The following is a 21,928-nucleotide window of genomic DNA, read 5'->3' on the forward strand; positions in this document are numbered from 1 at the left end:
GGTGCATCCAAACTGTCTTAAGACTTGATTTCATTCAGAGCCACTTGATTGATTTTAGAAGGGTCAGGTAAGTTCCACAAAGTGCTGTCGTCAGTCAGAAGCCTTGACTCGTGACGGCTGTGGCTCAGGGGCAGAGTAGGTTGTCTTTCAATAAGAAGGATGAAGGTTTTGATCTCAGGTCCTGATTTCCATTTTCCAAAGTGTCCTCGAGCAAGACACTTAACCCCTGAAAACTTGCTCTAGTGGCTGTGCCAGTGGTATGTAAATAGTATTAGCTCTCAGCCTCTACCGTCAGTCATTAACATGCATTGTTATATTGAGCTTCAGTTATAGCTCAATTAAGCAAATGTAATTGGAACACTGTCCTGGTCCCAGTATGTAAGCACTGATTTATTGACAAACATATGTCTGCCTCCACAACAGTGGGTGGTATTATGCTCTTTAGTAGCTAGAAACTATTGGACCTTTTCCGGTTCACCTATTACTCCACACACCAAAACATTTGATCAACACATTTGTCATTTGGGAGAACTGGCGCACTGACACACTGGGATCCTATCTCACCCCCTTCCCTCTAACCCCCTCATCACTTACTTTAACTCTACCTGACCCATTAAAGTTACTAACCATAGACCTTTCTGGAGTCCCTGAGCTCCCTTGTCTCGTAGGTTCCTCTGAGCTGCTGTAGACGTCCTCCTGCTGAGGGCGTTCCAGACTCCAGCAGCAACAGCTACTACTACTCGTCTCATCACTTTCACCGCTCCCTCTCTCTCTTATTCTCCTCTATCCCTCTTTCCAGACCCAACTCGGTCTCAGCAGATGGCTGTCCAACATGAGTCTGGTTCTGCTCGAGGTTTCTGCCTGTTAAAGGAAGTTTGTCCTCTCCACTGTAACTAGCTAAATACTGTGAGGTGCAATGCTCATGGTGGATTAAGGTGGGGTCAGACTGAGTCTTATCCTGTCTTGGTGTTGGGTCTCTGTTCATAATTTGACATAGAGTGGTCTAGACCTGCTCTGTTTGTAAAAGAGTCTTGAGATAATGTTTGTTGTGATTTGGCGCTATACAAATAAAGATTGATTGATTGATTGATTTGTCATTAGGGTGGCAGTAGTCCGGTCCTAGTTTGTTTCTAAGGCACTGCCGGGATGCCCCTGGGCACGGCACCAGACCCCCAACTGGCAGCCCCCTCACTATGACATCTCTTCGTGAGTGCATGTCCACAGGCTCCAGTTTGAGCATGAATGTGTTTATCGGACTATGTGTGTGTTGAATGATCTAACACCAGAGTGAAAACAGCGATTAATAAAGTATATCTTTGAGTTAGCCAGAGGCTAACTGTTGGTATGTTGAACAGTGAAGACATGGATAACTTAACAGCTCTGTTCGTACGAAACAGCGTTGTTTACTTCCTTCTTCTTCTGTTGAGGTTTTGTGGACTTGCCTGCTTCAGTCTCCTCATGTATGCTGTTTGACTTCCAGCAGAGAATGCCTTGGCCAGTTTGGGTCAGATTGTGGTGAATACCAGCGGTGTGAAATGGGAAGTGTTTCTGACAGTGGACACCTGCTTTGTATGAAGGCTTACATCAGCTCAATACAGCCACAACACTTCAAAGCATCACATCTCTGGACATCTCTGAGGGACATGTGCATTGTCCTTTCACAGAGAGAACAGAGAGACTGAGTTTAGCATTCAGCTGATAACACGGAGGCTTTTTGCGAGATGCAGTGAGACATGGGTAGAGGTTTACAGTGTCGTGGCAGCTGCTCTCTTCAAAGGAGTATGTATCTACCTTTATCAGTCACCACCTAAGACAGATCCGGCTCTACATCAAGATTGTAACACATACACACATCATCAGAACACAAACACACACTCCACTCCCACACTTAAGACAGAAATTACTCTCCACCTGCTAAACATCTCAAACATCATCAAACATTCATGCCAGTGAAGGGCAAAGGTCTTTTTCTGCCACCCACACAGCGGGTTTTTTAAAGCTATTTTGAGATGATCTCTCAACTTGAATGAACTTTTTTTTTTCTTTCATTATAAGTGTAAGGAAAGTTTAACTCATTGGCAGCATGACTACTGAGAATACATGCCACAGCAATATCTATCAGATTAAGATATGTGTTTGCTGAGATTACATTTTGGAAAGATGTAGAAAGAGCTAAAAGACTCATAACACACACTTGGTGAATCAATTAAGCTACATTTCTTTCTTTAGATTATACTTTAAGAACTTCTTTCTCCTCTATGACAGAGATCTTATCTTATCGTCCTTGCGCCAACCCTGCATGCAGCCTGTTACAGTTGCTCCTCTTCGTTCATTCTTCTTTCTGATTTTTCTTTTCTTTCTTCATCAATCTTTGTCAGATTTTTCTCTGGCAGTTTGCTGAAGTTGTGACCTCTTTTGGCCTTCCGTTGGGGAGAGTTGGGGACTGTTTTTCACAATGAAATCACCCCGCTTTGTTTTTGTTTTTACTCATACTCAGCTGGTTGAGCTGAAGCCGGCCGGCTCACCGGCTCTGGATGTTCCTGCAGAGCTCTGGAGATTTGGGACACATGGCAGAGGACACATAGAGCTACGAGGGGGAAAGCTGGTATAAGAAGCGGGCGGTTTATGGAGAGGAGATAGAAGACGGTCTTTCCTCTCTCACCATGGGCAACGTGAGATCTCTGGATAATAAGACGGACTTCCAGACCGTCTGGGCAGACCGGGATAGCAGTGAGAGCGCTGTGGGCCTCCGACCATATTATCTGCACAGGGAGATCTCACATGTCACAATGGTAGCTGTTTACATCCCCCCTCTGCCAACCCGACTACGGCGTCCAACGTTCTCAACGCTGCCATAGCCAGACTCCAGAGAGACCGCCAGAGTGCCCTCTTTCTGATCTCCAGACAGACCACTAGAGTGTCCTCTTCCTGATCTCCGGGGACTTCAACCATGTATTTATTTATACAAAGCTTATTATTGTATTTATATAACTTATTGTGGATAGAGCAACTGTAATGACTGAATCCCCTCTGGAATAAATTAAGTATTTCTGATTCTGATTCTGATTTTTACCATAGAGTGCAGCCATTTGGGGGGAAAAGTACATCTTGGTTTGTTTGACACTTTGTTGTGAAACCTTGTTCCCTTTGGTGCTTTTATCAGTCTTCATAAAATATTAAAAAGAGGGGCAGATTTGAAGGACAAACTTAATGCTACATCCACTGGACAGTGACAAGCCCCTCTCCCCTTTAGTCGTGGTATATTTCCTGCTCTGGAATATGCTCATCTGCTCTTTCCAATACACGTCAGAAGGTCCATAGAATAATTATTATCATCTCTGGCATAAAAAAGGCCTAAAAGCATCCATCAACAGTAGACTGATTGGCTGTCAAGTGGTTGTATAGGTAGGGATCGGTGAATTACAACATGAATGCAACTGTTCCATGATTTCTCCTGCTTTTAATTGGTGATCTGGTGACCTCTGCTTGTGTAACGCACAACACACAGAACCAGCCAGGCTTTGGCATGCATTAAGTGTTAAAGGCTCACCCACACACATAATTATCACAGTCTTTCTGAGGTTTTCTGTGCCATGAGTGGTTGTTAAGTGGTGCTGCTCCAATTTAGAAATGACATCCCGCTGACTGTGTTGACTGTGTCAGTCTGTAACAGGCGTCAGTGACTGGTCAGTGTAGTTCATGGAGACATGACATGACAGCACAAAATGTTCTTTGAAGAGGAAAAGTTTTGTGGACACAAGCTCCAGATATGACGTGTCCTGATTTAATAATTTGATGTAAACAATAACCGCTGTTATGTTGCAAAACATTTCGGAGTGCTTCTGCTTTACCAATAATGGCATCACATAAAACGTATTAAAAATGTCATAGGTAATTAGCTTCCAGAATAAGAAAAAATAATTATTAATGTGCTCTGCAAAAAAAAAAAATTCAATTCAATCTCCATCTTGTCCATAATGACCATATTAGCACTGAACAACAATAATTGGTAGTTATTCCAGGATTTACTGATGCCTGCTCTCTGCCTTTACACAGATAAATCAACATGATGAATTGTTCACATTTTAAATACAAGCCCCTCAACATACTGATTACTGATTACTGTCAACTGTTGCAGATAGCAGCCTAGTGAAGAGAGATTGTGTCTCAGCCTTTCTAATTTATGTACACAGACTCTGAAAATGCAAAGTGTGTAACCAAGAACCAAATGAAAGCATCGTATTTGGTATTGAACATCTACTTCTTCCATAGACTGTATAAATAATGGACGTAGTATCCGTGACGTCACCCATCTGTTTCTGAAGTGTTGTTTTGAAGCCAATCGTCTGAGGCAGCCATATTGAAAAAGTTTAATTCATCATAGCTTCTGTCGAGGGAGTGTGAAAGAGGCGGGATTTGACGCTCCTCGCTAACAGCTACAGTGTTCCCACCTGTCCATCAAGTCAGCTGTGCCTCTCAGAATGGAAAACTTGCAACCTCAATATCTTTGAAATTACTGCGTAATGAAAAAGTTCACCCCCATACAGTGTGTGCTGATAGAGAAATGAGCTATCCAGACTACACTCATATTTTTGAACCAGGCTGTAAACATGTTTATTTCTGCTGTAAAGATTGTCGTCTCTGAATTGGTGTGTATGTGGTTTCTGGTACTTCCGGAGCCTGCCTCAAGTGGACACTCAATGAACTGCAGTTTTTAACACTTCCGCCACTTGGCTTCAATTCTCACGGTCGGATGTTGCCACTTGACTTCTAATAAGGCATTCATTTTCCAACATGTGCTTCTGTTGCTTATTGTCCAAAGTGCATGTTATGAATAGATTATCAGTTAGGCTCAAGTGGAGTTAATCTTGGGTTTCACGTGTTATCACATGACTGCCTTCACTGCGCCATCTTTAGGACTCTTTTCTCATAAATGTATGACTTTATTCTTGTAACTTTACGTGTTTATATTTTTGTAAATTTATCACACTTTTAGTTTATCCTTAATGTGGCCATAATCCTCCGCTGCAGCGATGTATTGTAGCAACAGTAAAGCAACAAAGACTGGACTGACTTCATTCTTATATGAACACATATCAAAAAAGTCACGTGATGTAAACCCTTGAGAAGAACCCGTCAAATCAAGATTCCTTCCTTCACCACAATGTCTGAACAACACTGTGCAGTGTGTAGAGGAGGTGAGTGAAGAGTAGACTGACGCCGTTTGTTTTTCCATGGAGCAATTTGAGTCACAGCCAAATGCTGCGTATACAATCTCAATGAGATCAGCGGTCACCAATGCAGTACTTTAGAGCCAGTACCTGGGCTCTGAGTTTGAGAAGTCGTAGCATTTCTAAACTGAGCCAAATCCTACTGCACATGAAAGGTTAGGATAAAACCTACAGAAACCACTGACACACTTGAGAATGATATGCTGAAACTCTGCTCACTGATGATGGCTGAGGAGTTTTTGGTGTCTGATAGCTTTATGGATTTTGTAAAATTCTTCTTGTTCCACTTGTCCACAGGTTGCAGACATGGAGAGGAACGGGAAGTGTAGCAAAGGCAAAGGAATAAAAGACTACAACAGCGCTCCAACACAGAAAAGTTAACCATGCTGGATTTTAAATACTATCCATTCATTTTAAATCTCCGCTTAAAACCCATTTTTACAGACCTGCTTTTCTGTGACTTCATTCTTCTAACTGCTTTTACCTCTATTTTATTAAGTGTTTTAGCTTTTACGGGGCTCTCAAGTTTTGAACTCAGTTCAGAGTGAGATTTTGAGACTCTTTAGCTCTCATTATATGAATCAAGTTCTTGTATATAGGCTGTATTTTATTCCTTTACCATAACAATTTTGACTGCCCTCTCTCCTACTCTCTCCCTAGCTCTCTTTATTTTTCTGTAAAAGTAGTCATGTCGTTCAGTAAGTATCCTACAAAATCTATTGATGAGATGACTTACTGTCCACATTTAATACGGGGCTCCAGCGTCTTCCTATCTGCGTGGGTCAGTCTGCATTGCGCATGTGCATCCTTTATTTGGCACGTTACGTTGTTGCGTTGTTTTACCCGGATACAATGATGCTATTTTTGGATTGGCTGTTGGGTAGCTATATTCCTTTCTTTGTTTTTTATAAGCTGGTGCGTGGCAAGCTCATTCTGAACTCTACAGGAAACAAATGTAATTCCTACCTGTTCCACAGTTTAAAGAAAAGCGGCACAGCTTGGTGGGCATCGACCTTGTAATTATTCTGTGTGAGAAATACAAGGTGTGGCATGTGAGTGTGTGAACAGGTTGAAATGTGTGTCTCACGCCCAATGCCTGAGACTTGAGAGCCCTGCTTTTCTCCAACTTATTAATTGTTTTAAATTGTATTTGATTATGTATTGTTTGAATTTATTTATTTTTTCATTTATTATGTTGATGTTCTTAATTTATTCTTTTCACTTTTTCTAATTTTCCCGATGTGATGTCGTCCTCTTATTCTGAAAACCTCTTTTATTGTCCTTTTAATGCTTTTATTTACTTATCCATTTTATGTATTTATTTATTTATTTATCTATCCTTGAAAAACCTCTTAAACAAAGATGTATTGGTGTACTGTCACACCACTTCTTTCTGATTAATATACGTGTATTCTTTTTAACCTCACGTTGTATTCTGTTCTGCATTGATTGAATTCCTCCTCCCTGTCTGTCAAAAGGTTTACTTTGTTTGTCAAAGCACTCTGTAAATATTTGTTTTTAAAGGTGCTATATAAATAAAGTAATTATTATAATTATTTAAAAAATCAAGAATAATTTGGTGCCAAAATGCACTTAACGTCTCCCCTGTAGTTCAGGAGTATGCTCAGTAACACTGACTATAAACACATCCTAAACAAAGAGAACACTCAGTGTTTTTCTCAAACCGTCCTCCATTAGATATGTGGATAAAATGTTGAGATACAAAGCAAGCTGCAGCTCAGGGAAGTCACCATGACTGTATTTGTTTCCTCACTATAAGCCGTCTCTCCATACCTCTTCATTCTTGTTTGTTTACTTGTAGCCCAGGATGCCTGCAGTGATTTTCTTCAGGATACACCAGCAAGACATGGATGGAGTGATATTCAAAGGACAGGAGGTGGTATGAGAACACAGGCTGAATGAAGAGAGGGCAGCGGGTTGTGTCGAGCTTGTTCGAGTTTCATTCAGAGGTTGATTTCAGGATCTTTGTTTCTGATTCAAATGAGGTAAGGTGTGATTCGTATAACATTTACTCATTTCGCATTTCTCCTACCATCGTCTCTGGGCCAATTGGAGCAGAGAAGACGTACTCCAGCTGGAAGACGATTGCCAAAGCATGATGATTGGCCAGCCTGAGCTCCAAGCTGCTGCGAAGACCCAGCGTCTCAGGAAGAGTTGATGAGCTGAGGAGAGAGCAAAGAGACACATAGAGAAGGTGTGACGGGTGTGTTAATAGAGAGAGGCGAGGGAATGAGCTAAAATAGCAGCGACATAAAGAGGAATCGTGACTTATATGCTTCGAAGACGTCTAGAGAAAATGATAATGCCTCATTAGGATCTAGAGTCCCCTTATTTCCTTAAATACAGTTTTATGTTTCCGATCCAAAGAAAATAAATTCATGAGCTGGAGGAGTTACACCCGCTTGCTAAATTTTCCCTGGCAAGCTCCGGCCTCCTGTGTGAGCAGCAGAACAGCACCCTTGGTATTCGTCATTCACAGTTTGCATACACCATAGGCGGGAGCATACTGTGGAGTGCTGGCGTGTCACAAGGTGGGGCCGAGTGCCTTTTCTTTTTGCGCTTCATGAGCTCTCTAGAGATTGGAACAGGCCAGCACTTCAGACTAGTTCTCTTTTTTCCTCTCTTCTTTCTGTGCTGTCTGGGAGCAGCAGGCAGAACACAAGCCAGACAGACTGTCAGCTTTCACTGGCAGCATGCAAAGGAGTGGTAAACATCGCACTTATAGGCTTTATTTGACGTTATCATAAAAGAAAAATCACTTTCACAGGAAACACAAAGGGCAGAATATTTGATATAAAGCATTATTTTGATTAAGGCAGTAATTACAGTAATTCGATGTTTAGTGGGCTAGCATGCAGTTGTGTTTATAACACACTTGGCATAATTTCCCCCATAATCCTGTGCTTATAAGTCTCTGTAATTATCTAATTAATCTCCAGATCTGCTAGTGTTTCATTTGAGGGAGCAAAAAGGAGCATTTGATTCAGATAGACATTGAAAGAGGAGCTCAGCTCAATGTCTGCATTTCATCTGTTAAGTTTACAGAGAACATAAGAGCATGTTTGACTTAAGCCTTTTTAATTCTGTTCATAGGTTCTCATTCTGATATTTTAGGGGTGTTTTGGCTTTATTGATAGGACAGCTGTAGTTAGACAGGAAATGTGGGGAGTAGAGTGGGGGAAGACATGCAGCAAATGGTCGCGGCCGGGAATCGGACCTGCCACCTCTACGAAAAGGACTATATGTGGGGTGCTTAGACCGTTAGGCCACCAGCTCCCCCTGTTCATTGGTTCTATCCATCACTTTTACAGCAAACTTCAAAAACCATCCCTCTAATGACAGTGGAGACTACTGCTTACAAAAGCAACCTTACACAGACAGAGTATAATAAAACACATCCAGTGTAATCAGTGGCTTCTTCCACTGATGGCAGCTGACAGCATGTGTTTGCACGTCATTATGGTTTCAATCAGTCAGGTGTTTTGAAGACAACACTGTCTTCATTGGACAAACCAAGGCACATAAAGTGTAGTGCTCTCAGGAAAACTTTGAACTTTTGTTACTAAAGATCATTATCATGCTGTCATACACCCGGCTATCACATGATGTTTGAATATTGGATCCTGTCCTGACATCAAGGCCACAGAAGCAGAGCTGGTGAGATGTCTAACTTGTCTAACTTTACCTTTGTTGGAAATGTTCAGTACATTTTAAATAATACAAATCAAGCAGGCTACTATCTGATGGGCCTTCACAGTGTATTGAGACATCCAGCTAAATGTAAATTATAGCCACTAGTAGGCAGATAACAATCCATTACAGTTGAAGCCTCAGTGCCTGTGGAACGAGAAACTATTTTTCAAGCTGTTTACATGTATCATTCATAAAGGTGCTCTCACACCTGTTACTGGTTGCTGGTTACATTTGTCCCTTTGTTTTTTTTGTGTTCACACTACAACATTGTAAAGAGGGCAGGAGCACACACTATCACAGGTCTGTCCTGATGTCATTATGTCACTCTTTTTCTCATCACGTATGTAAAACCATGCTATGCATACTGGTCAAACTTTGCATTGTGGGAAGCTGACCTGCTTCAAGACCATAGACTGTATAAGTAATGGACGTAGTATCCGTGATGTCACCCATCTGTTCCTGAAGCGCTGTTTTGAAGCTGATGGTCAGTGGAGGCCATATTGGAAATGCTGAACTCAACATAACTTACTGTGAGGTAAAGAAGCGGGCCTTTAGCCTCCTAGCTAACAGCTACATTGTTCCTGTACTTTACAGTGTCTTAATATCTTCTGAACCGTCACATTAGAAAAAAATTCACCTCGTACAGTGTGTGCTGGTAGAGAAATGAACTATTCACACTAAACTCATTTTTTTGTGCCAGGCTGTAAACATGTTTATTTCTGCTGTAAAGATCGTCTCCTTTGAATTGGTGTGTATGTGGTTTCCGGTGTTTCTGCAGCCAGCCTCTAGTGGATGCTTGATGAACTGCAGTTTATAACACAACATGGGCTTCATATTTTGAGACTGGAGGTTGCCACTTGTTCAAGACGCTAACTAACATTAGCCTGCTAACCTATCAACAAATGAGGAGACAGACTAAGTGTAAAACATAGATGCAGTCCCAGTGACGGCACCCACTGGTTTCTGAAGCAGTGTTTTGATGGTGGCTGTTGTCATATTAAAATGTTGCCTCAACCTAACTTACAGTCAACCTAACTTACAGTCAACTTAACTTACAGTCAACCTAACTTACAGTCAATCTAACTTACAGTCAACCTAACTTACAGTCAACTTAACTTACAGTCAACCTAACTTACAGTCAACTTAACTTACAGTCAACCTAACTTACAGTCAACCTAACTTACAGTCAACCTAACTTACAGTCAACCTAACTTACAGTCAATCTAACTTACAGTCAACCTAACTTACAGTCAACCTAACTTACAGTCAATCTAACTTACAGTCAACCTAACTTACAGTCAACTTAACTTACAGTCAACTTAACTTACAGTCAACTTAACTTACAGTCAACCTAACTTACAGTCAACCTAACTTACAGTCAACCTAACTTACAGTCAATCTAACTTACAGTCAACCTAACTTACAGTCAACTTAACTTACAGTCAACTTAACTTACAGTCAATCTAACTTACAGTCAACCTAACTTACAGTCAACTTAACTTACAGTCAACCTAACTTACAGTCAACTTAACTTACAGTCAACCTAACTTACAGTCAACCTAACTTACAGTCAACCTAACTTACAGTCAACCTAACTTACAGTCAACCTAACTTACAGTCAACCTAACTTACAGTCAATCTAACTTACAGTCAACCTAACTTACAGTCAACTTAACTTACAGTCAACTTAACTTACAGTCAACTTAACTTACAGTCAACCTAACTTACAGTCAACCTAACTTACAGTCAACCTAACTTACAGTCAACTTAACTTACAGTCAACTTAACTTACAGTCAACTTAACTTACAGTCAACCTAACTTACAGTCAACCTAACTTACAGTCAACCTAACTTACAGTCAACTTAACTTACAGTCAACCTAACTTACAGTCAACTTAACTTACAGTCAACTTAACTTACAGTCAACCTAACTTACAGTCAACTTAACTTACAGTCAACTTAACTTACAGTCAACTTAACTTACAGTCAACTTAACTTACAGTCAACCTAACGAGAGACAGAGCAGTGATGTCGAGGTGGGCCTTTAATCTTAAACAATAAAAACAAGTAAAAGTATCAAAACTAATGAGTTATAATTCAACCCCTATATAGTGTATGGGTTACTACGAAATGAAATCGAATATGGTGATATCTAAAACACTTCTTATCATTCTTTTAGAATAGGTCGCAAAAAAAGTTCCTCAATCTAAAATTGTCCTTGATTTTTAATTATAAGACTGAAACTGTACTGAATTATCAAAAACACCATCCATCTCAGCTTCACCTGGACATTCTTGGTGATATTTTGAACTGTTTTATAGCCTGTGCATATTATCTGACAATAAAAGGAGGCAGCGTGGATATATATTGGTAGGATTTGTATAAACATCTTCATAGCTTGCAGGAACAAAATGTTGGAGATACAGGCATGACACACTCGCACAGTGTCACAGAAATAGACAGAAAGCCCTGTTTATTTAGCCAAAACAGTTCTGCTCAATAGCTCACTGATGCATCCTGACAACTCATTAACTGAAACTGCAGGCAGTTGTTTACTGGAGCTGGTCAAAGGTTCACCTATTCAAAACATTTATGTTGTATTACAATCCCCTCAGGTGCAATGGGGTGTCTGTGACACCTGGTGAACCCAAACCCTTTTGGACTTTAAATGTTACCAATAGACATGTTTTTTCTTTTGCAGTGTACGGATCAGCCGGGGTCCTGAATCCTGGTTCCTGAATGTGTTCAGATGTAAAGGTTCAGATGTATGAGAGTCTCTTTCACAGTGATTCTAATTAACGGTACTTTAATGCTTACATTAAAATTCTATGAGGGTCTCTATGTCACAGTACAATTACTCCTTTTACCTTCACCTATGGCTTCAGCTGGCTGTTGCTCTGTTTCTCAGGCTTTGTTGTTTATGACTTGCCAAAACCATTCAATACACATTCTTTACTGCTGATATAAGGCTGACTGGAGTGACCTTACACCAGCAGATACACTCCGACATGGTTTGCATTCAGAGTCATCTTGACTCAATAAAACCCAGGGGAGCAGGGGAGAAGCAGCAAGGAGCTATATCTCCTTGATTGGATAAAATAAAAGTTCTTATATGCAAAGGAATTCATTTCAAGGCTGTTTTATGAGAGTGGAAGTCTGTATGGCGTGGATTACTGTGTAAATTATGAGGCTGCTGTGAAGTTAGGACGAATGGGTCCATATAAAGCATACAGGACTTTTTCTTTGACTTTGGGTTAATTGACTACCAGCAAACTCACCAGCATCTCAGTGCTAACCTGTATCATTAAAGGCAGAGAAGCTTTAATTCTTCTTTTAATTTCACCATGGCCACTGTCTACTGTCTACCGTCTAACGTGTGGGGCTTGAAAATGAAGCCAATGTTGAAATGCAAACTCAGCTGTTTCTTCGTGAACACTTAAAGCTGGGGTTGGTAGTCTCAGAAAACTAGCATGAATTTGAATGTAGCATTTACGTCAAGCCCCCCCCCCGCCTTCACTCAGAGCTCCCCCAAAACGACGCCCCCGCTCACATGCACGAGCGCCGCTGATCACGACCATATGATGGTGACTGATTCAAAACCGGTCCTCAGCACATGGTTTGTGTTTTGCACTACGTCAACTCATGTCTCACTCAGCGGTAAGAAAACAGTAAAACATTGTCATAGTGAAAGTTAAAAACACAAACAAACATGAAATGTACGCTCTGCAGGAGGCGGGCAGAACGGCAGGACAGGATTTGATTGGTTTCATCATTTGGCTCCTGATGGCAGGGATTGGTTGGTGTTTTCCCAGGTTTACTCTGGCTGTAGATAGCAGCTTTTTTTTACCTCTTTTTAAAGAACACATTATGTATTGATTACCATCGGGTAGTGGTGCAACGGATCATCGTTGATCCGTGATCCGTACGGATGCCTCTCCACGGTTCGGCACGGACGTGGTCCGCGGATTGGTTGATGGAAAAAAAAAGGTTGCGCGTCAATTCACTCGTCAAGCGCAGTGGTAGTCATGGCAAGTGAAGGAGCAGAGGAACATTATAACCCTCCTGCATCTTGGAAGTCACATGTATTGGAGCATTTTGGTCTCCCTGTGAAATACAGCGAATGCTGAATGTGATTGAGCCACGTTATGAAATTCCGTCGCGCACCCACTAGACCAGAGGCCGTCAATACACGGCCCACGGGCCGCATCCGGCCGCCTATTTGTGGCCCCCGAACTGTTACTCCTTCACTCTGTGTTTTGGTCGGGTCACCGCATGTTTACCGGGATTTTTTCCTCCATGTCAACGATACGCAGACAGGCTGTTACTGGGTCACGTAGAGTCCAATGCTGCGAGTGCAATTTTTAACTTTCACTTTCGTTTATGGAGCAGTTCACATGTTGGCACTTTGCCAGCTGTAGGACCCTAGAATGCATGAAAACGGTGTGTTCAGTTTGCTGCTCAAAGAAAAGTGGACGGTGAAAATCAGCAAATGAAAGAAGAATGGAGTGAATTGAAGTTCCTCTGCTCCTTCACTTGCCATGCCTTGAAATGCAGTGAATGAGGCAGGACTGGCCCACAGATAGGGTGCTTTGCACATGCAGTACATTTTGAGTTGAATGTTGTTTTTATTTCATGGGCAAAGAGTTTTACAAAATAAATAGAGGGACAAAGTTGTATTTGTCTTGTCTTCTTTCTTTTTTTTTTTTTTTGTTGATCCGAAAAATGATCCGATCCGTGACTCAAATCCGTGATACGATCCGAACCGTGAGTTTTTTGATCCGTTGCACCCCTACCATTGGGACATAAAGATCATTTTAACCAGTAGAACAAAAAGTGGATCTAAATCTGACTACCAACCCCAGCTTTAATAACTGGTCTTTAATTTACATATGAAATACTGTTAGCTGTATACCTTTGTTCCTTTATTCCTTTATTCAGATCCCCATTAGCTGCCACTAAAGCAGCAGCTACTCTTCCTGGGGTCCGCATAAAACAAACATAACATACAAAATATACATGAAATACAAAAACAGAAAATGTTAGGAACATGAAATAGAAAAACTGGAACCTAGCTAAGTGCACGGACACACACGTGGACACACCAAGCAGCAACCTCTGGTCTGAAAATATGAAGCATCATATCTAAATCTGACTACCAACTCCAGCTTTAAGGCTGATGTTCTGTATTTAAATACCTAACTTACAAACTTAAATCTCTTCCCACAGGAAATATGATGGCTTACTTGTTGATGAACCAGTTAACGACTTAGCTTTGATCGTTAAGCTTTGAAAACTCTAGCTTTTGTCTTCACATCTTATCACTGAAAACTAACATGGCCATGTCCAAAGCACTAGACCTGAGGCTCGCACTAAACACTCAACAAACCATTGTGTGATGTCATGTGGGCTACATCCATTACATGTACAGCCTGAGCTTCTAACCCAATAGAAGTTCAGTTAATTGAATGAAATTTGATTGACAGATATCCTTTGACCCATGGGGCAACAATTGTTCAGTGTAAAGATTATCTATTAGAGGCGGCTGTGGCTCAGTGGGTAGAGTGGCTGGTCTATCAATCTGAAGGTTGGCGGTTCGATGCTGAAGTGTGTGAATGAGTATGAAAGAGATTAGCTAAAACTGAAGGTCCCTTACTATAGCAACATCTACCATCAGTGAGTGAATGATGTATGGATGGGTGAATATACGTACTAGTCCATGTACCATTTATTGTGAGTATGTAGCTGTTTTGGATGGATGAAATTGTCTCACTTAAAATGATGATGTGTTATTTACAGAGACCCAACATTAATCCGCCATGAGCGAGCACTTCTAAAATGACTAATCCAAATTACCTCTAGGGATTGTTGTGAGTGGACAGCCCAATGTTAAGAATAGATAGCACAAAAGTCTTGAACAGAGCTGGGCAGAGACTTTTTTTTATCTAAAATATTATAAAAAAATACTTTTGGTCAGATTCAGAATGAGGACTCTCAAAGAATGATGAAGAGTGTATCCGTGTAATAACTGGAATTCGATTGTATTTGAGAGGAGAGTCTGATTGCTGTATCCTTAGATGCAGAGCATGTTGAAACCTTTGGTAGACTTGTAGACTTAGACAACCAAATCCTTTTTAATGCTCAGCATCTAAAGCTGGTAATGTAATAATGAACTACTGCGCTGAATATTAAAAGTACAAATACATTCATTAATGTAACAGGATATTTTGTGTCTCTAAATGTTCAATACACGTTTTCTGTTCGACTGTAAACTCCCTGGACTCTTATTGTATTGAAAACATTTCTGCAGACATGGATTTCAAACACTGCACCATCTTGTTCATTACCTCTCCTTGCTCTGCTTTGAGGTGCTGTCCGATCTGCTCCTGGCGCCTGAGGAGAGGAGCTCCAGCACCACCACTTGGGGCTTTTCCAGAAAACACCAGCCATTGTGGACCCCGACATGGAGCCTCCTTTCCTGGATGACAACCGTCCTCAGTGTATCCTCAGGTCCTGGCTGTTTCTGAAAATCAGAGAGAGGAAGGTTGAGCTTGTCACAAAGAGACACAATGACAATATACATTCCTATCTATTACTTTGATCAGGGCATGATGTTTCAGGGTGAGTCACAAAGACAGAAAACCTTCTGACAGCAGAGGTGGATAACATTAAGATGCTGGAGCTGCTCTGTTGTTGGTATGTTATTTACTGCTTTAATATCATACTCTTGTGCAGAGAGCCTGGAAAACCATTTGTTTTCCAGGATTTGTGCAGAACAACTTAGTACTGAGTAAGTATTAAAGGTGACATATCATGCAAAATGGACTTTTTAATGGTTCTCTACCTGAAATATGTTTCCCTGGCATGTCTACAAACCCCCCGAGAATGAAAAAAATCCATTCTGCCCCTGTTCTGATTTCTCCACCTTTCTGTAAATGTGTGTGAAACCAGCCGTTTCAGACTTCAGTGTTTTTGTTACGTAACAACAATATCCGGTCTGTCACGGAGTCAGAGCTCGGAGCTTGTTCAGCCCATAGACTGTATAAAATAATACTGAATCCCCCCTCCGTTTTTCATTACCTGCACAAATGTGTGCTAACAAGGAGCTTAGGAGGGAGGCATGCTAGTTGTAGGCTGTCTTAATAAACACAAAGGTCGGTTTTACTCCCCACGTCTGCAGATTTGAAGATCTAGTTGATGATTTTTATTTACCATGGATAAGTGCTAGCGCTAGTTAGCATAGCTACATAGCTACATGTCGTAGCTGTAGCTGTGTACCAAGACACACGTCCACATACTGATAAATAAAACAACAAGAAACACTAAATCTGTGACCAATGGTTCAGAAAAGGTCCCGCTGCCTTTCTGGCAGAGGTCGGTTTTACTCCACACGTCTGCAGATTTGAAGATCTAGTGGATGATTTTTATTTGTCATGGATAAGTGCTAGCACTAATTAGCATAGCCACATAGCTACATCTTCAGAGCTGTAGCTGTAGCTGTGTACCAAGACATACATCGACATACTGACAAATAAAAGAACAAGAAACACTAAATCTGTGACCAATCCTTCAGAAAGGTCCTGCTACAGGCACCTCTCCGTCAGGATCAGATTCTGGATCAGATTCAGAGGGTTGAAGTAACGCGATCTCTGAGCAGCCGTGTATATTCAGCCAACATGTAAACATTAGATCAACGTGCTGGAGAGCCGAGGCACATCCACTTCCTGAGGGGGCGTGGTCAGAGAGAAAACAGAGTGTATTGAGGAGGACTGAAGAAGAGGGCTTTTCAGGCAGACCAAAATCTGATTTCAAAGTGTTTTTTTGAGCATAAACTTTAAAGACATGTTTTGGGGACCTCTTAGACCAATATATATTGATGAAAAAAGCGTGATATGTCACCTTTAACCACACCATGTTTTACACCAAAGTGTAAAGGAAATCACTTCAAAACCCTGAAATGTCTTCAGCTCATTAGTTCATACTTAAATATGAGGAAATCTTGAAGGAATATCAACTGACTTTAGAAATAAAGAACAAGTGAAACACATGAGTAATTCAAATCTCATGTTGGAAACAAGAGAGAATAATGGCATCTCTCATTGATCTCTATGGAAATCACAAGGACTATATCAAAGAGTGTCTTAATGATCTCTCTTTGTATTGTCCTCAGGTCATTCTGCATCCTTGTGGACTGGCAGTCAAACAATCCTCTGGAAGTCATCCATAGCTTATTGCTACATTATTGGTGAGTTACAATTTACAAGAGTTTTAATCTGGATATTCTTTCAGGGACAATTAGTCAGGTTTTGACAATGTTAGTGACTCATTAAGTACCTGCAATAAAATGATCACATTTCTACCAAAGGAGCAGACTCAGGATTTAAAACAAGAACAGACCAAGATAAGATGTTAACAATAGAGATGGTCAATGATTTTAGAATATTCAAATATTGGTAAAAAAAACAAACATTTAAATTGAAGTGTTACTTTGAATATTTTCTCATTTTAAAAGTACAATTTTTCATAGTTTTTACCGGTGCCTGGTTGTAATGCAGTATTCCCTCCAGACGGTGGGTATAGAGAGCATTAAGAACTTACTGCATTAAATAGCTAAAGAAGAAGAAAACATTAGCGACAGTCGCTGCGATTTTCTCTGTTTCTGAATCTCACACTACTACACACATATTTCCAGAGACTGAGTTGCTAGCACTTCTGCATGGGCTTCACATTTTCAGACCAGAGGTTGCCGCTTGGTGTGTCCGCGTGTGTGTCCGTGCACTTAGCTAGTTCCAGTTTTTCTATTTCATGTTCCTAACATTCTCTGTTTTTGTATTTCATGTATATTTTGTATGTTATGTTTGTTTTATGTGGACCCCAGGAAGAGTAGCTGCTGCTTTAGTGGCAGCTAATGGGGATCTGAATCAAGGAATAAAGGAACAAAGGTATACAGCTAACAGTATTTCATATGTAAATTAAAGACCAGTTATTAAAGCTGGGGTTGGTAGTCAGATTTAGATCCACTTTTTGTTCTACTGGTTAAAATGATCTTTATGTCCTGATGGTAATCAATAAATAATGTGTTCTTAAAAAAGAGTGAAGAAAAGCTGCTATCTACAGCCGGAGTAAACCTGGGAAAACACCAACCAATCCCTGCCATCAGGAGCCAAATGATGAAACCAATCAAATCCCGTCCTGCCGTTCTGCCCGCCTCCTGCAGAGCGTACAGAGTGCAAAACAAACCATGTACTGAGGACCGGTTTAGAATCAGTCACCATCATATGGTCGTGAATCAGCAGCGCTCGTGCATGTGAGCGGGGGCGTCGTTTTGGAGGAGCTCCGAGGGGAGGGGGGGAGGGGTTAGACGGAGTCCTGAAGAAATGCTACATTCAAAGTCATGCTAGTTTTCTGTGACTACCAACCCTAGCTTTAATGTATGAGATCATTTCAGACAGCTTTAACCCCAGCGCCCTTTTGTTTAGGTATTGATCCTGGTGACTCTTATATAGACAAGATATGAAGAGTTCATTTGCAAAAACCGTTAACTTACTTTTGAAAAATTATAAAAATGTTTAAAAAAACATAATTTTTCTAATACTAGCTTTTGGTATGATCAATCAACTGAGGTTGGGTGGCTTTGACTAAGTCAGAATGACTTTACTAATCAGAGATAACTTGAAAATGTAACTTTATTAGGAATCTATATCATAAAGAAATATGTTTATTGAAAATGTATAAAAACAGAGTTATCTGGTTTTGAAAATGAACTCTTCATATTTTGTTAATATGGTTTATGGCCTTATTAGAAAGTATGGGACAGATCAGGCTTACGCAGCTAACATGCAACCAACACGCAGCCTGTGTGAATACCACGGCACAAATCAGAATCATCACACTCCACAGCCGTCACGTAACCGACACACACCCTGCCTGAAGCCAGGATTAGAAGACAATAACTGAGCACTGAGCCCTCAGCCCATCACTAATAATATGTCTGAACCGGTCAGTAAAATGAACACTCAGACAATGCCCAAGGTCGTTAACAGTTCCAGTCTTAGTCAGACGTATTGAGCAGTGACACATTGAAACATGACAATGTGGTAATGATTGAATTCAACCTCCTGGATCATGTTCGGATTATTACCAAAGTCAGGGGGTCTCACTCTGGGTTTTCATAGGAAGGAGAGACAATCATCTAAGTGAAGTGTTGGCCTGTTTATCAATCATCTGTTGTCTCATGTTTCCATGTTCTCTGATCTAAGTAGCTCCTTTAAGAGAGAACAATGTTGTATTATGTAATATAAATTATAGGGTGAATGATGACAGGAGGAGCAACGTTGTAATTAACTTGAATACTCTGATAAAACAACTGTATGTCACATTCTATGGACACCATGATTACTTTCTTTTTCATTATAAACTGTGCTGATTAACAAATGTATTAGCCAACATTTCCCCAGGCGTAGGTGGAGCCTATACCACCACCTTGAAGCTGCTGTCATTAGCAATGCACAGCTGACTGACAACTGCTGGATGATTGACTGTAAACTCTCACACTCCAAAGTGCAGAGCCGCGCTGTGCTCACCTCTCTTCCCACTCCTTCCATTTGTTTCATTTCATTCTTTCCCCTCTCTCCATCACAGCTCTCACTCCCACTCTCCCTTTCTCTCCCTCTCTTTTCTTGTCATTCTCGCTCTCTGTCCCTCTCACTGCTTAAAACCTTCTCCATATCCACCCACACCTTCTCGATCAAATTAGCATATCAATTCAGCTTTGGGTTTTTTCTTTTTTCCGTTTTTTTTTTTCTTTTTCAAGCAGCAGCAGCAGCAGCAGGAGCAGGAGCAGGAGCAGCCGGCCAGCCTGCCTAGATACTGTACAGCCCACATACACAAACACTGCTAACTGCTCTCCTCATGTTACATCTCTGCACTGACTGACTCCTTCCCCCTCTCTGTCTGCCTGTTTACCATCTTCTATCCTCTTGTTGTCGTCGCTCGTTCCCTCATGGACAACAACAGCCGTGCTCCGTGATGTGACATGTTTTCCTTCTTGTATTGGAGCTTGAATATGAGGGTTCTTATCATAACCTTGAGTGATTCCTTAAACTCCCCCCCTCTCCTCTCAAGTGTGCTATTACATGGCAAGAGAGATTTATGTTGGTTACACATAAGGTGCATTTCGACCAAGAGTTCCGGGGTCTTTAAGCCCCCAGAACTACTTTCCCCTGAACTAAAAGGTTCCTGTGCCCCCATTGTTGTCTGCGTTTCGACCACGGGCTGAAGTCCCGGGTAGATTGTGCAAATCAGACCAGTGACGTATGGAGAAAATAGAAAGTAAATGCACTACACCACCAGACCAGTAGAGGGCAGTAAAACAAAGCTGAATGCCATTCATCACAGATGACACCATAGAAGCAGACGGACAGGCAGGTATCATTATGAGCAACACAACAGTTAGCCTGTTAGCATGAAGAGACTCAGCTGGTCTGTTTTAGATGGTGCTATATTTCATCACAGATGGATTCACTGAATCAACACGTGAGAGGAGATAAGCGCGAGTAGCAAAGACGTTTCAACACGCCTTTAAAATCCTTTTGAACTCAAAAAGCCGTGGCAGAGATCGACCGGTGTTTTGGTTTAAACAGCGACCCTGTTAACTGGAGACTTTCAGCCGGATGCATCCCTCATAAACGTCTTTAGACGATCATTAAATATCTGATGAGGATATTTTGAAATCTTAATAAAAACTAAACTAGTTTGTATTCCCAGGAACTCCCTCTGTGTTTCAACAGCTGTGTAAACTCCACATATACTGGGTCACTTCTAAAAATGTAACACCGGGAGAGACACATTCACAGTGGGCTGAGAGAAGACTACTGTTACAAGCTGCTAAATCAAGAGAATCACAGATGTGTGTGATGTTATTGTGGACGGCAGGCAGAATAAAAACACTGCTGTTAATCTACCAATCAGACACGTTCAGCATTGCAGGCCCTGCCCCCCAAAAGCCCCGGGACCTTTGAAAAGTACTACCCCACCAGCAGGGACTTTTTAGGGGGGAGATTGTCTAACCCTGAACTAAATTTAGACCCTGGGTCCACTGATCGAAACACACGTAGTTTAGGGCTTAAGTCCCTCTGGTCACAAAACGCCTATAGGAGCAGTTCTGCTTGAGAACAGCAGCATGAAGCTCTGACTTGATAGACTTGGTATTGATGACTTAGAAATGAATTCCCACAGAGCCACATCTACAGGTCCATTGTGGAGTGTTTTGTGGAAGTTTACTTTGTATCTACCTCTAACAGGAACTGGTGACTCACTAATGCAATGCTCTATCTATAGTTTGTTTTGAATCATGTCAGCTCTCACTTGGCTTTGGAGGTGGTTATATAACCGTCTTCCAGCTGGATCACATAGGCTAAAGCTCCATTCAATTAAGGATTGCTGTCTGAGTGCCAAGACTAAGATGTGCCCTCACAGAGGAGCAAACATCACATATTGCAATCCTCGTACTTGGATGCTTGCGCTGTGACATTTGGGATAATAACAAACTACCGCAGAAAATTAGGAGAAAGCATCCATCAGATTCCTGTGTGCAGTATGTGGTTCAGGACCAAATGGAAATGTGAAGGACCTAGACCTTGAACACCATTTTAAAGCTACTGTGATGCGTTGTTGTCTGGTTATGAAACAGACTAAAATGTATCCTGATGAGCGAGGGTGACCGTCAGCGTGGAGGAGGACATTTTCTACAATTATTTTCATGCCTGAAATGACTGCTGCTGTGTAGACAAAGTGAGTGACTACACTCAGCTGGAAAAGCCTTGTCTTTATATGTTTAAGCACACAGACAAGCAGAGAGTGACACATTCAAGTGTAACAAGAAAGCAGGGCTTCCTTTGTTGTTCATAACACAATGTTCAGATCCTGCTTTGTCCACAGGGGGGCGCCAAAATCAGGCTATTTATATTTGGTTAATTTGCGACTGA

At 41.2% G+C, this 21,928-nt stretch overlaps 1 protein-coding gene across 2 annotated transcripts in view; it reads right to left on the reverse strand.

Moving 5' to 3' along the window:
- The window catches only part of nphp4 (nephronophthisis 4), a 343,814-nt gene that overhangs the window by 198,625 nt on the left and 123,261 nt on the right, over positions 1-21,928 (reverse strand). For both annotated transcript variants that reach the window (XM_034696561.1, XM_034696560.1), the window contains 2 exons: positions 15,290-15,465; positions 7,285-7,414 (listed from right to left, as the gene is read on the reverse strand). In XM_034696561.1, the coding sequence (XP_034552452.1) occupies positions 7,285-7,414; positions 15,290-15,465 (306 nt within the window). The remainder of the gene's footprint in view (positions 1-7,284; positions 7,415-15,289; positions 15,466-21,928) is intronic.

This window comes from Notolabrus celidotus, chromosome 11 (assembly GCF_009762535.1).
Source record: "Notolabrus celidotus isolate fNotCel1 chromosome 11, fNotCel1.pri, whole genome shotgun sequence".
Classification (NCBI taxonomy): Eukaryota; Metazoa; Chordata; class Actinopteri; order Labriformes; family Labridae; genus Notolabrus; species Notolabrus celidotus.